Source organism: Taudactylus pleione, unplaced genomic scaffold (genome assembly GCF_031769625.1).
Source record: "Taudactylus pleione unplaced genomic scaffold, aTauple2 ptg000201l, whole genome shotgun sequence".
In the NCBI taxonomy this organism is placed as follows: Eukaryota; Metazoa; Chordata; class Amphibia; order Anura; family Myobatrachidae; genus Taudactylus; species Taudactylus pleione.
In genome coordinates, this window is record NW_028284603.1 from 59,100,097 (window position 1) to 59,116,690 (window position 16,594).

At 40.2% G+C, this 16,594-nt stretch overlaps 1 protein-coding gene across 1 annotated transcript in view; it reads right to left on the minus strand.

The window, feature by feature from the left end:
- Positions 1–16,594, minus strand: part of RMDN2 (regulator of microtubule dynamics 2) — a 165,320-nt gene that overhangs the window by 23,597 nt on the left and 125,129 nt on the right. The window contains exons 9-10 of the mRNA XM_088477642.1: positions 11,517–11,570; positions 11,332–11,412 (exon numbers count right to left, since the gene is read on the minus strand). Of these exons, the coding sequence (XP_088333768.1) occupies positions 11,332–11,412; positions 11,517–11,570 (135 nt within the window). The remainder of the gene's footprint in view (positions 1–11,331; positions 11,413–11,516; positions 11,571–16,594) is intronic.

Here is a 16,594-nt window from a genome sequence, read left to right on the forward strand (position 1 = left end):
ATGAAAAACCTTGGTGACATGAAGAGGCCCCACTACTACCTCATGCATAATCTGTAGCTGTATAGATTAATGGCTGAGATGAGAGTTTGTTGCTATTATTTTACTAAGTCTAGTGTATTTTAACATCTATAGCTAACAAAAACCCTGGTGCGCCCCACCGCCTGAGGGCCCCATGCCCTCCTCTAGGGGCCAGGTTCCAGACTGTGCACTCAAATTATACATTGTTAGAGGGCCAGCTACTTGGCAGAGCAGGACCACGGATGGACATGGGTGCCTGTGATTGGAATAGCATTCATTCAGTAATCTATAATTAAGTAATTCCAGTGTTAAGATCTTAGATAGTTGAATTGTTTTTGTTACAAAGGCATATATTTCACCTTTACTACACCTAATGTAGTGCTCATTGAGTTTTAGACACAGGACTGTCCATGCTGTGGGGTCCCCTAACACATGTACATGTACTGTGCGTTAATGTGGTATATATAGACAGGATAACCATGATATACTGAAATTATACATATGTTACATTTCCAACACTGATTAAGGATTAAGTAAGTTTTTGCCAGGTTTTGTCATCATAATAATTGTTTCCAACATGGAATGGGGTAATACCTCCTCAGATACTAATTAGACAAAATGATCAACATGTTTTAGGATAAAAAAAAAAAAAGACTTTCATCTTCTTATATAATACAAATTGAATTCTGTGTCCAATGCTAGTAGAAAAGCAAGCAGCTGCTGGTCGCTCTGTTTTTCGAAAAGGAGAATTATACAGATACTCTATGGAGTCATGGGCAGTTTAGTCTGATACAAATAAGCAAGCAATTTATCTACAGTACAGAGTAATTTAACTTGGATGATGGAATATTATATTTCTATAAAACTTTGACAATTTTATCACAGAGCAATTGTCTTGTACACAAATCATTTAACATTATGGGAGTAGTTTTGTTTGGTATTTCTGCCCTGGGTATAATGAGCATGCCTGGTGAAAAGCAATCTGCATTTGGACTTATCAAAGAAGTCACCAAACCTCCCTCTGACCTGCCTTTAGCACGCAAGGAAAGATATGCACACTCCAAGCCATAGCAAACTTGCTTGAGTTGAGTTTCCTTATGTTTTTTTAATTTGTTTGAAGGCTCAATACCCTGAGAAACCCTTTAAAAGAGTCCCAAACAAACTGTACGTCATCAAAATATCCCTCCTACATTCCTACCAGGTTTAAGTAATCACCCATCGGTGACAGCCAGAGAGGGTTCAGTCCCTGAAGGTTTCCGTGAAGTGGAGGGTTGTTGCAGGGTTTGTTGGCATGTCTCCAGAGATATTGGCTGAGGAACAACATGCACACCCTTAGAGCCATGCCCCTGTGGCCACAGTTTGCATTATATTTCCTGTCACAGTGGGTAAAATTAGCCATACAATTGGAGGCAAAGCCCAGTGCTAAGTCTCAGGCTCACCAGTAAACAATCCCCAGGTGTTAGATATGCTGCTACACAAAGCAACAGGTACATTTATAGGAGCATAGGCCCTCATTCAGAGCCGCACGTTAACAACAGTACGCTCGTTGCGTTCCGATGTTGACTAACCGCGCATGCGTCGGTGTTACACCGCGCATGTGCGTACGGCAGATTGCGAGCTTTTTTTCTCTCGTTCCTAAAATAGCGTACAGGAAGTGACATGTCAAATGTGATTGACAGAACAGGGCGTTTTTGGGTGTTGACGGGGGTGGAGATGACAAAACGCAGGCGTGGCGAAGCGTTTTTGGGGCGTACATACATTAGCAGATGCGAACGTCAAATGTGTTCGGACCGTCTCATACGTCACTGAAACATCCGCTTTCCCTTCAAAATGCTCGCACAGCTTAGGGTCAGGATTACTCGACCACATTGGCGATGGCCTTCTCCTCCGTCCCGGGACTCCACGATGGTGCTGCGATTAATCGTGGCTGGTCAGTAAAGTAATTAGTGTTGGATTGAAATCCGGCTTGGTATGTGTTTGGAAAGCAGTTTATTGGGATAGCACAAAAGCGTACGCAGGTGGAAATCAGAGCTGCTAAGGTCATGATTACATAATCAATTAGCGTACATTTTTGGGCTTTTATTTTGGCCACAATTTGGTGGTTATGGCCTATTGTAAAAATAATGTCATCATCTTTTAATTAGCTCCCCTTTTTTTTGGTTTACTGTGGAATTTGCATCGCTATGTGTTTTTTTAAACGTTCCTTAAAGAGGCCTTTTTTTTAACAAAAGAGGGTCAGTTTTTGCGTTTAAGGCCAGGATTAAATGTAACCCATTTGTACAATAATGTCACAATACAATGTCAGTGTTTTTTTTTAAATTTATTGTTTACACACAAACAAATTGGCATAATATTGTATTGCCTTTTTTTGTGGCCAAGATATTTGATCAAAAAAAAACAAACAAAAAAAAATAGCAGTAGAATTAAAAATTCATAAAAAGAGGGAAAACATGCAGACGCAGATATGAGTACAAATAATAAATAGAACAGACATGAAAACATGCAGACGCAGATATGAGTACAAATAGTAAATAGAACAGACATGAAAACATGCACACGCAGATATGAGTACAAATAATAAATAGAACAGACAGGAAAACATGCAGACGCAGATATGAGTACAAATAATAAATAGAACAGACAGGAAAACATGCACACGCAGATATGAGTACAAATAATAAATAGAACAGACAGGAAAACATGCACACGCAGATATGAGTACAAATAATAAATAGAACAGACAGGAAAACATGCACACGCAGATATGAGTACAAATAATAAATAGAACAGACAGGAAAACATGCACACGCAGATATGAGTACAAATAATAAATAGAACAGACAGGAAAACATGCACACGCAGATATGAGTACAAATAATAAATAGAACAGACAGGAAAACATGCACACGCAGTTTGCCCCACAAACACAAACATTAAAACCACAATACATAACACTTACTTGCCAGGATCTGCATGCGAAAGCATGCCAGCAAGCGGGGCGTTCGCCGTTGCAGGTCGGACCACCTGCGCTCCAGCTGCCCGATGTTGCGGCGTGATCCAAAGGACCGCAGGCGGGACCGTACCTCCGCATACGCGGAGCGCTTCTGCCGGTTGGTCATGGGTTCTGGCTGGCTGGTGATCCGGCGATCCATGACCTCCGTAAGCACCAGCAGCTCACGCCTGGTGAATGCGGAGGCTCTCATGATGGCAATGGTGTTTTTCTTAAAAATCATTTTTGATAAAGTGTGTAAAAATTTTCTGATTGGCTAATGTATTTTGGAAATTAACAGGAGCAATTTTATTGGTTAGTGTATGAGTCATGTGTTCGACAGGGCCAGAAATCTATGGAGAGTTAGGATAGGCTTGATGCAGTGACATGCGTAAGCAAATTTAAATAAAGAAATGAACCCAGGGAAATATGCGGGGATACACAGCAATAGTACAATTGTTTAATTGTGGTTCACATGTTTTTTAAACAATACAAGCGAATGTTTCATCCGTACGTATTCTGCGGGTAAACACAAACACAGACAAGAGTAAAGTTTCTTGCATTGTGTTGAAAAAAAACAAACAATTAAGCTAATTGATACATTGATTGGCATGATACGATTGATGGAGGTAGGCAGAATAAAGGAGCAGGTAATCGACATCTGACAAGGCCACTTCCTGTTTATACTTGTGCGTGCGTTCCTTTCAAGCCATTTCGGGGATGTACGCTCGCTATTTCGTATGCTCGTTAGTTAGAGGAGGGGTCGTCAGAGTTTAGGGAGGAATTTTAGATGCGAACGAAAATACGAGCGAGCCATTGAATTTAAATATTTTTGTACGTACGCCTAACGTACGTGCGCCCGCTTGCGTGCGGCTCTGAATGAGGGCCATAGTTCTATTATGACTGACATGGTGCCAGCAGACTGTGGTTTAGTAACAGTCCTCTATGACTGTTGCTAAAGGATCTCAGCTTTCTTGTCAAATGAAACCCATTAGTGTTTGAGTGAAGGATTCTTTGACATCCTATTACCGAGCTGCTTGCGGTAATATACAGACTAGATGAAAGTGTGTGTGACTTAAACTAGCATATGTACTGTGTACCTAGCAGTATGTTAAAGCTCCCCTTAATGAGGCAGGATTTTCTCAGCTTTAGTCATACCTTGAGGCAAATTATTAGATGTAGCTTCCTATACTCGTGCCAGATGCAAAGATGGACAAGTGATGCAGGTAAATCTTCTGCAGTCTGTCAGAGCGCTGAGTAGCAATATAGCATACTTGCTGGCAAACCTGTACCAAGAGGGGAAGTAATGACCCCAGCTTTCAAGGGTCTTAGAAGTAGCAAGTACTGAACTAGGCTGGAGGAGGAAAGTAGGGGCTCTGCTCATCAACGTCAGTCTGCTTGGTGATGGCACCTTCAGTAGAAAAAACTATCAACAGCTGGAGGCCAAGGGATAGAGCAGATTCTCTTTCAACTCCCAATTAGCTCCTCCCAAAGGATCGCAGACACTCAGTGTGGCCTATCAGATGATTGTCAGAAGCTCTGTCACATATAGTCATGCTCCAGTCCCACTATGCAGGGGACATTAGGGATGGACATTAAATATTGATACATTGCGAAATACAATATTTAAGACCTAATCGATACAAGCCGTACGATATATCGGCTGGTTTGATAATTGCCCTATTTGCACTGTTAATGTTCTCTGTAAGAAGTGGGTTTATTTTACTCATATGCAAATTAGCAATTTGTCGGCAAAAAAAAAAAATTATCGATTTTCCTCTGACGATAAGTGCTCCATTATCAATACACAGTGCTGATCCCGATTGGTCATAGAGATCAAACCCTCTGAACATCCATTCCTAGCTGACACTGTTCATCCTATTTCCGGATCTCACAATGGATTTCTGGAAAAGTAATGCGGACTGCTTTCACAGCACATTTTACAATATGATATTTTCTGAAGAGTAGGTAATATGCATTCTATTCTATGCCGATTCGTGCCACGTCGCTTTTGAAATACTTTGTTTGCTTTGCAAAGGAGCACTCACACAAATTAAAAATGATAAATGTGCTATATGTTTAAAACGCACAACTATCAGTTATGCCGGGCATACATGGCCAGATAAAATGTCTGTCAGACCGACAGACATTTTTTATCTGGAAGCCCGCCAGCCGCAGATGTCGCCGGCATACACTGTGAGATTTCTCTCACAGTGTATTAGCCCCGACATCTGCGCTCCGCCCCCGGGGGAGGAGACATTTCCCTGGAAATGTCTGTCTGTCGGCTGCGGCATACACTGCCTGATGCGGCCGACAGTTTACCGGTAAATACCGCATCAGACGGGCATGCTGGACAATTCAGCATGCCCGACCGAGCAATATTTAACCCCCAGTAGCCCTCCCACACGCTACAATTATCGGGGCGATCCGCCGATATCAGGCGGATCGCCCCTATAATTGTAGCGTGTATGGCCAGCTTTAGGTGTAATAAAATATGGAAGCTATATTGGATAAAAACAAATTCAATACATTGTTTGTATAAACAAACAAAAAAAAAAGGCAAAACATCTATATAAAAGCAAGAAACTATACGACAGTAAAGCAAACATGGTTAGAATGTGAGCATTACACCACAGCATGAATTAATCTCAGGTCTGACTCAGCTGCATAATAATACAAGTACTGCCTTATAACATGCCAAAAATGAGGTTACGGTGAAGTGTTTGGCATGAACATATAGTATATTTCATGTCTATTTTATATGAGCTAATTATTTCATATTTACTTTAAAAAAAAAAAGCTTGTTTTTCAACAGCTGTTCTATTTAAAGAAACCCAATAATTAATAACACAACTGTAAATGTATAAATAGTTAATATACAGTATGTCACTAATACTGCATAATGAAAGAAAAGTCTACACACTTATGATATATTTTAGAAATACTCATTTTATATTTTCTTTACAGATTCTATTACTGTGATTTTTTCCCACCATCGAATAATCTAAAAGCTGAAGGCAACACAAGTAAAGTGCCTCGCAGTGTAAGATTTTTAAGTGATGCCACCATAAATTCTCACTGGCATCATCCACAACAGTTTTGGGTCTTATCCATGCTTTTTTAGAACATTTATCTATCATTTCTTAAGTACAGAAAAAGTATAGGATACTGCATTCACTACACTGTGTGAATTTAGCAAAACTAATTGAAACATACCCACTGGGCCTCAGGTAGCGTAATTCAGCAATAAATATACCGGAATATCTAATATATAAGATTGTGTTTGGATACCTGATAATGTAATTTTTGAGAGGAAGGCGTGGATGAGTATGTACTTTTTCACGATAGTAGATTACAGTGGTGGGCAACCTGTGGCACTGCAGCTGCTGTGGAACTACATATCTCAGCATGCCCTACCACATGCCTTAACAGCAAAACTGTGGCAGGGCATGGTGAAAGTTGAAGTTCTACAGCAACTTGAGTGTGGCAGGTTGCCTAGTTACACTATATTATAGTAGATTATGCTAAAAACAATATGGAATAGAAAACTACAGTGTGCACAAATTAATTGGGAGAAAGCTTGTTTTCTGCTGTATTTTGCTTCTGTTAATAAAAAAACAATAGAACAATTGACATATAATTAATAATTAACATGACCATCCTCCCACAAGTCCCTGTCTTAGTGGAGCTTACAGTCTATATTCCCTGCCACAAACAAACATATTGTTGCATTTGGTAGAAGCCAATTAACCCACCATTAGGTTTCTTAAATGTAGGAGGAAACATAAGCACATAGAGCAAACCCACGCAAAGGTGGGCAGAACATACCACATAAACAGTGCCCTGTTGGAATGTACGATTATAGGGTTTTTTCCATTAAAATAGTTTAGTGCACATACACAAAGAAAATTAAAATGGACCACAAGAGGAAAAAGCTCTCTAAGCTTGTTTAATGATAAAAACATAGCTCTAAGAATATGTGATTACCAAAAACAAATACTGTAGATCTATTGTTAATTAAAAGAAAAATGATAAAAAAAGCTGCCTGCAGTGACAACCAGCTTACTTGATCTTTTTGAAATAAACAAACTCTACTGTGTTTGGGCCCCAAGCAACCAGCAGTTTGGAACTACCAGATGTTAATTGAACAGGTAGGAAATCAGCTGTTGTGGTTTGAGTACCAAAAAACAGGATCCAGTTGACTGTTCTGATAGCTACAGAGGTGTCATACACCTAGGGGGTATATTTACTAAAGTGCGGGTTTTTAGAAGTGGAGGTGTTGCCCATAGCAACCAATCAGATTCTAGCTATTATCGTCTAGAAGGTGCTAGATAAGCGTTAAGTAGAATCTGATTGGTTGCTATGGGCAACATCTCCACTTCTAAAAACCCGCACTTTGGTAAATATACCCCCTAGTCTCCATATGCCATGTGGTGCGAGTTGCCTGTAAAGAGTGAGCTGGTAGGTACCAAACGTCTTATTCACAAACGGATGTGACAAACCACTTCATGAGACTGCACTGATTCATTTGATATGCAACACTTGTATATCTATCTGTGTGTGACTGAATCTGTATATGAAGCACAATGGACCTTGTCATGGAAAAATAGCAGCGACCTCTGCATGGTAGCACTTTGTATACAGATTCAGACACACACAGATATAATAGTGTCGGATATCAAATTAATCAGTGCAGTTTCATGAAGTGGTTTGTCACATCTGATTGTGACTAAAACACAAGCCAAAAAAAGAAGGGTCCTGGTGCGCAGAGAATGGCTGTATGGTGACTGCAGTTATAGTGTATGAGGGCACATATGTTGAAACTTTTTGGGAACCTAGTGTATCATCGACCGTAGGGAAAAAGCAAACCTTTATGTTACAAATAGTAAAAGCAACAAAGATGATGACTATGTTATTAGTAGCAATGTGAAGATTGCTTCCCATATTACAGGATACTGGATGAATGTTTGTCATTATTTTCATGCTCAAGCCTACTACATAAATCTATCAGCCATTATTAGTAAAAATTAAAAATCTCTTATATCCAGAGCTCATAATGAAACATCATTTGATGAACTAAAATGTGGCAAAAAGTGTGATATGGGAATAAATATAATAATCCTCAGAATTCTACAGTATATAGGGGCAGTGGCATAAGTTCATCCCAGTCGCACGGAGGCAAATTCTAGATTTTACGCACCTCCCCAAAGAAAACAAGGGAAAATAAATGTGGTGCATATCTATCAATCTGTACAAACACACTAAAATAGAATGTTTCTTTTGGGCCTATTTACTAAAATAAATTTGCAGGATATCCCCCGGGAGAAAACATCCATTTTCGGGAGACATCTGCAAATTTGCAATATCGCCCGAATGTATCTAGGGGGACCACAGCAGATATCGGAGATACTGTATCTGCTGCAGTCCCCCGTCTTTTGTGATCACGCACCTATATGTGGCCAACTGTGCAGAGGATCAGTTGGAGCCCACAGCATGCACAGGGAGAATACCTTTGTTGCTGCCGCCTGTTGGTATATTTCGACCCAGAAACACTTGCCTCTATGCCATTTTTTTTCAAAAATATTTTTATTATGACTCTTTAGCACAAAAATAACAATATTTTGTGGTATTGCACAATTATACATAACAGATATCATTGTACAACACATAACATAGTTTTGATACCATACAAAATTCCAACGCTATAACATAACACATATCTCTGATATTATAGAAACTGAAAAATTATCTATCAGATTTCAACAATTGAATCTTGCCGCCATGCGGATAATGGCCCCGCCCCTCTAAATCAATATCGGCGGGTCATTATCCACCATTCTGAGTTCGAACCATGATGTAGGAGAAAAACACTTGTGGAGCAGCTGCCTTGTACTTAGTGGCAGAGTGGTCACATAACTCTCCCACATCTCAAAAAACCTTCCAACCCTGGTCTCCCTCTCCAGTCCATCCTGAAAAGATAGAACAACTTCTCTCGAAACAGAGATAAAGGAGGGGTAGCCGGCTGAATCCACATCTGAAGAATAGTTTTCCGTGCTGCAGCACTAATGCCCAATATGGCCCACTCCGCATTAAAGGGTAAATAGTTCACTAGGTGTTCAATTGCAAACTTTCTGACACCCAAACAGAAGATTCTTACTAAGGGGCATGCCCAAAGACAGTGAAATATATCTGCATTTTCTCACTGGCATCTATAACATCTGTGCGAAGAGGAAGACCCCATCAAAAAACTTCTGTGAGGGCTTAAAAATAGTTCTTTGTAGGAACTAGCTAGTATGAGATGACAGGATTTTTCTAATGCATTAAGTAAATAATCTATTGACAATTCTGGAAAATGGCACAGCCAACGAGACAGCCCTGTTTGAATACGCTCATAATCAAGCTTTACTCTAAGAAAATTGTAGTGGATAGAAATGGCCTTAGATATGGGCGGAGGATTGGCCAAAAAGGGGTCTAAAGAGTTGGACCAATCTTGTGCAGAGAAAATTTTAATAGTTTCACCAACGTAATGTTGGGCTTGATAATATGCAAATGGGAAAGATGAGAGAAAACTATATTTCCCCACCGCCTGTTGGAATGTGAGAGGCCTTATCGTATTATAGTCCAATAGACATCCCACTGATCTAATTCCGTTTGACGCCCATGAGGTAAATGGATGGACTTTCCTTCGCTCGTTGTGTCTGATCAAAGGGGGCGTGCTGTCGATGTTGATTGACAGCACGCCCCCTTTGGTGGGCGTGCCTCCCAGACGGGGGCGTTCCCAAGGGAACGCCTACCGTCAGAAGCCGGCCCCACTGACATCACTAGTGATGTCAGTGGGAGTGATTTTGGCTCTGATAGAGCCAAAATCACTCCGGGCCTTGCGGTTGAGAAACTCAACCGCAGGCTTCGGCTCGCAGTGGCGATGGTCGTGATGGTCAAGACCATCATCCTGCACGCTCGTATATGCTGTGGGTGGTGACCCACAGCTATACGAGCATCAGGAGGACGCTCCATAATTATGGAGGTGGGCCCTGATTCAGAGCGAGCGCTCTGGTCAGAGCGTCCGGCTCTGAATCAGGGCCTAAGTTAATATAATTGTTTCTCTGGCCAAAATTCATTGTCATCCATGTACTTTGAGAATTACTTTTCTAGAAAACTGCAATGTTTTACAACTTGGTAGCCCTTTTGTTTTATTTGTACCCCTAACATAGATATTTGTCATATATTGCAATTTAAAATAAAATGTGTAATTGACAAAACATCTATGTCACCCCTGTTTGTCTGCCCCCTCCCCTTTAGAGTGTAAGCTCTCACGAGCAGGGCCCTCTTCCCTCATGTACTTCTTCACTTACTCCTACTTTAATTTACAACAGCACCTAACCCTTGGTTGCTGACGCCATGCTGCTTATTTAAGTGTCATGCAACAATGTATAAATTGTGTATTTGTCCTGCATTGTTTGTACTGTTAATAACTGTTTTTCTTGTGTTATCGTGTGTCTATGTACTTGTCTTGTGTGCTCATTTGTTTATGTACTTTGTAAGGCGCTGCGGAACCCTTGTGGCGCCATATAAATAAAGGATAATAATAATAATAACAGGGAAGTTGTATACTTTCCTGTCTTTTAGCCCTTTCTTCATAGCTCCCAGCAGCCGTTTCTCAATAATACGCAGACAAGTACATCTACAACACCAGACAGCACATGCACAGGAAAAGTCCAACTACAGTAGATGGCGCATGCGTAGTAAAATATAACAACCCGTCAAGAACGGTAAATAAACAGAAGAAAGGAGAAGGCAGGATCACGGGGACCCAGGATACCGGATTGCATTCCGGAGTAGGTAGGTGTCCACAAATTCCTACTTATTACACAATTATAATGCATAAGAAAAATGTGATTTGTAGAATTAACTAACATAACATTAATGCAGCGTTAGATGAATAGGCCCCAATAATTAGTTCAATACTAAATGTAATTGTCAGGAAATTAAGTTTGATTCTGAGAGGACTGTTTATTTAATCAGTGGCCTGCAAATTAGACTTATATGTATAGTTCTAAAATATATTCAGTCCATCCCAACTACAGATATAGCACATTACTGTGTTAAGCTAAATTCTGAGATGGTCAGCAGATAACACAATTGATGTACTCCAAGCTGTATTTCTGTTAAAATGTTCAGGTCAACTAGCCAAAAAGATCAAACCAAAGGAACATAATGATCTTCTCAATGACTGCATTGCGGAGACTGGCCTTCTCACTCAATTCATTTATTAGATGAACTGTGCGCAGGCTACAAGATTACATTGTATATTTTACAGCTCTCACCTCTTTAGTAACAGATGGCAATGCGGATGCATCATCACAGTACTTCAAAGCAAGAGGTTTCTGTCCAAGATCTTTATAGCACTGGGGAGAAAGTTTTAAGACAACAATGAAAAATTGATCTAACTGCAGATATTTACATTATATTTTATTCATGGTCTGATGTTAGAACGACAGGTTCTGGTTACCTTTGCCAGAAATACATAGTTGTATTTGGAGTATCCAGGATGCATCTCTTCAGCCTATAATATAACAAGCAAAATATTAAAATAATAAAATGACAAGGCAACAAAAGAGGAGTATGAAAGAAATGCAAATTTCCTTTGCAATATATGATCTATATCAGGGATGGGAAACCTCAGGCCCGGGGGCCGTATAAGGCTCGCGGAATCATTTGGTCTGGCCCATGGAGCTTTTTTCTGCTAGCCTCGTCTGGCTAGCAAAGTACCTAGAATGGCACACTACAGCCAGAATCTATGCAGCACTGGCACCTGGAGTGTCATTAGGACACTTCAAATGGTCACACTGCTGCCCTTACAGCTCCCCAGAGCATCCTCAGGAAGCTCCGGGCATTGCTGTAATCACCGGCGATTGTGACGACGCCCCGTGGTACGTCACATGGAGGGAGCGTGGTCTGCACCGGGCCCGCGAATAATGTTATATATATCAAAATGGCCCTCGGCAGAAAAAAGGTTCCCCACCCCTGATCTATATACAGACATGGACTTCTCCCGAAAAAAGAAGAACCCATATTTTTCTCTGAAATAACTTGGCATCCAACATTGTTTATTTAATAGAAATCAGACTTTGCTTTTGATTCAACAGAATATTTTAAATAAAAAACAAATTAAAATGGCATGGACTAAACATTAACCTAATATTTTGTTGCACAACCTTTAGAGGCAATCATGCGATTTCTGTAGCTCTCAATAAGATTTCTGCACCTGACAACAGGTAGAGTGGCTTCTTGAGCAACCTGCCCCAGCTGTCTCAGGTTTGATGGATAATTTCTCTAGACTGCATGATTCAGCTCTTTCTATAGATGTTCGATAGGATTCAGATCAGGGCTCATAAAGGGCCACTTCAGAATAGTCCAACGTTTTGTTCTTATCCATTCTTGGGTGCTTTTGGCTATGTGCTTTGGGTTATCATCCTGTTGGAGGACCCATGACCTGCGACTGGCAGAATGTTTCACTCTAGAATGCTTTGATAGTCCTGAGATTTCATTGTGCCCTGCGCAGATTCAAAGCACCCTGTGCCAGATGCAGAAAAGCAACTACAAAACAGAACTGGACCTTCCCCATGTGTCAAGCATGGTGGTCTCTTCTTTGAAAGCTTAATTTCTTTGCGTCTGTGAACATAGAGCTTGACCTTGGCATTCAGCTTGTATCTCTTTGGAAGTTTTCCTTTTCTTTTTTACTACCATTCTCACTATCCTGCTTATTCTGGGGTTGATGTTAATCATGCGGCTGTATCCAGGGAGGTTGGCTACAGTCCCATGGACTTTACAGTACTTAACATTTGCAACTGTAGTCACAGGAACTTCAAGCTGCTCAGAGATGGTTTTATAGCCTTTACTTTTAACATGCTTGTCTATAATTTTCTTTCCGATCTCCTCAGACAAATCTCTCCTTTGGTGTCTGAGGTGGCCAATGGGGTGGGCATCAGTGATGTGCGGCGAGGTAAATGGCTGGGGAGACACTGGCTAGTATTAGAGCCAGATTTACAGATACGTAAATGAACCAGAGGGTTCATGTGGGCATTATACAAAGGTGCAGCAGTATATAGTGTTGGAAATTTGGTGAGTTTTGATCAGGCATGTGCGGAAAAGGTAGACAGGGGAGGCAGTGCCTCACCTGCCATACACTTTTTACTCCAGAGTTTTGACTATAAAAATGATTAGAATAATACAATTTTCTTATAATTTTTATAGTCAAAACTCTGGAGTATACCCAAGTATAACAGGAAAGGTTCTGCCTCACCTCACTGGTGGGTATCTGACAAAAAGTAGGTATTCCAGACCCTGAACAATGCAATTCTGTTAGTTGGGGTTATGCTGTTAATTACAATGCAATCTACACTCAATGTGGAGTTCTTCATTAATTAAAGTAAAGCAAAGCATGCAGCATTTTTAAATAACCTGATGTAATATTGAGCATAATTTTTTTCTTTAACAATTTCTGATGTACCAAAGCAAAACCTTCCCAAAATTAATACAAGAAATATATGGCGCTAGGCTTGCCGCCTGTCTGGGATTCACCTGGATAGTCAGGTTGTGGGATGTCTTGTCAGGTGGCTGTTTGGGTATCAATGATCTTTAAAATGGAGACTTTCTTTAAGGGGAAATAAGAATGGAGCACAATAGAATACACTGTGACTAAAAAAAATGGATAATTCCTGAATGTAATTTTCTTGTTTTGATCTTTATCCAATTTCCAGATAGAAAATGCAGGCTGACAGGTAGTTTAAGAGAAAAGTATTTGGGAAATCAATTTGGGATAACTACTGCTCCATCCACAATTAAATAGAGCTAAACTGTACAAATACAGTGTCTAAACTTTTTTTTATTTCCATACAAATCATGCTTTAAAAAAAAAAAAAAAAAAAGTCCAGCCCATTAACAAGCAAATCAATTACAATTCAACTAATTAGATGAAAGACAATACGGGCGAATATTACACACTTTTACTACCTCGTATTGGTGAAACGCTTGTAACTTTGTATAATGACATTCTTGAAAAGAAAGCATTACCTCTGTATTTCAATTCTGCTTCCCTGAAAATGCTCCCCAAACCTGGGCGTGATCGGGAGCTGTCGGGGTCTTACCAACTTATCTCTCTTCTAAATTTAGATTATAAAATACGAAAATTATGGCTGACACTCTTAAATTGATCCTTCCTTCTATAGTTCATGCTGATCAAACTGGTTTTGTGTGAGGCAACACTGGGTGGTTAATTTACCCAACGTTCTTGCTGTACAACAATGGTTGGAGTCCCCCGAGGATCGGACTGATGCAGTTCTCTTGTCCCTAGATGCCGAAAAGCCTTTGACATGGTAACATGAGATAATTTGTAGGAAGTTCTGGGTTGGTTTGGGTTCCCGGAGGACTTCATCCAGACGTTAAAAGTTTTAAATTCTGTACCATTAACCCAGATTGCATGTAATGGTTATATATCTCCTCCATTTCAGGTGGAGCGCAGCACAAGACAGGGTTGTCCACTTTCTCCATTCTATTTTGCACTAGCCCTAGAACCATCAGCAGTTGCTCTAAGGAATATTACATCCTTTACAGGGATAAGAGTTGGGCCGTGGGAAACAAATCTAGCGTTATTCGCTGATGACATGCTGTTGTTTCTGAGCAACCCAGCCTCTCTGTTCTGACTGTGATCGATGTTTTAACCCATTTTGGATCTTTTGTAGGATATAGAGTCAATTTTCATAAGTCAGAATTTCTACCTTTGGGCTCCCCATCTGCTTTTGACCCCTCCCCTTTTCTGGCGGTTCAGCTCTCTAAAGGCGGGTGCCTCTATGAAATATCTTGGGGTTTCTATTACTCCGCATCTATCTGGTTTATATAAAGTCAGTTACACACCTTTGTTATCTAAAATCAAACATTTGTTAGATAGTTACCAATTGCTCCCCTTATCATTGTTAGGTCGTGTTGCGGTGCACAAAAGCATAATTTTCCCCAAACTCTCCTATTTAATGCAGATGCTGCCCTTGAGTCTTTCAAAGAAGACTTTGAAACTATTTTCAAAATTCCTTTGGAATAACAAGAAACCTAGGGTATCATTAATGAAAATCCAACTTCCCCATTCTCAGGGTGGTTTAGGGGTAACCGATTTGGCTGCTTTCAATAAGGCGGTCCTCGGCCCTACCTGTGCGGAGTTTGTATATTCTCTCTGTGCTTGCATGGGTTTTCTCCAGGTACTCCAGTTTCCTCCCATACTCCAAAAATATACTGGTAGCTTAATTGGCTCCCAACACAAATTAACGCTAGTGTCTATGTGTGTGCGCATGTGATAGGGAATATAGATTGTAAGCTCCACTGGGGCAGGGAGTGATGTGAATGGCCAAATATTCTCTGTAAAGCACTGCGGAATATGTGTGCGTTACATAAATAACTGGTAATAATAATAAAATAATAATAATATATGTACGTATATGGACGTCTTTAGAAATGGCGCTTTTCTCGCATTATTGCCCATGTGCACTATTACATACACCTCATTCGGCTATACTGTCGGGCATGCTTGATAATATACTTTTTAGAGACACATTTTTCCTGGTTAGTTATTCACTGTAAATTACATCGTAATCCCCAAAGTTTCAGATTCACCACAGTTTGGGGTAACCCCTTAGTTACTCCGGGGCTTGATGATATCAAATTTCAGCAGTGGTGATCTAAAGGTATCGTTGCTATTCGTGACATTTTTGATCCAGATGGTTCTTTGCTTTCTTTTCAAGACCTTAAAGAGAAATACAGTATCCTGAATGATAATTTTTTGATGTATTTACAAGTCCGTCATTTTGCATGTTCTCTCCCTCCTCCTATTAATAATGCCAATGATACCTATGACCTGGCCTCATTGATTACTTCACATGCCTCTCTGACTTGTAGAATTCGATGGCTCACCTCACTATTGCTCCAGTGTTATCCATCATCTTTCTGGGCTTCAACAGTTGCCAGTGGGAAATATTTAATTCCATCCTTAGAAAATCAAGACCCCCTTACTAAATATTATGACACAACGCTTCATTCTCTTTCTTTTGCCTCATTACAAGAGATACATGTTAAGGTACTTCACTGGATTTATATTTCACAAACCCAGAGGAGGCATAAGGTTGCAGGGGAATTGGGTCAATGCCCCAAATGTCGCTTTACCTCCGCTACTCTTTTTCATACCCTCCTGGAGTGTGGGAAAATACGTACAGTTTGGGGTTATGTTTTCTATTAATGATTTGTTTTCTCTGCAACTGTATGCCAATCCATTGGCATTGCTGTGTTCTAATTATGATAACTGGCCCTGGAAGCCCATAAAAGAGAAATCCTATGCTAACTTACTACAATTGTGACAGTGGCGAAAAAGGTAATAATGCAGTATTGGATGGTGAGGATTCCCCCCTTTTTAAGCATTGTTAAAAGTTTACTTTTACAATTACTATACTATGATAGAAGAGCCACCTGACCTGCGACTGTAAGTGGAGTCGTTAAGTTCCACAAAAAATGTAGCATTTTTTATTTATAAGTTGAACTCGCATCAAC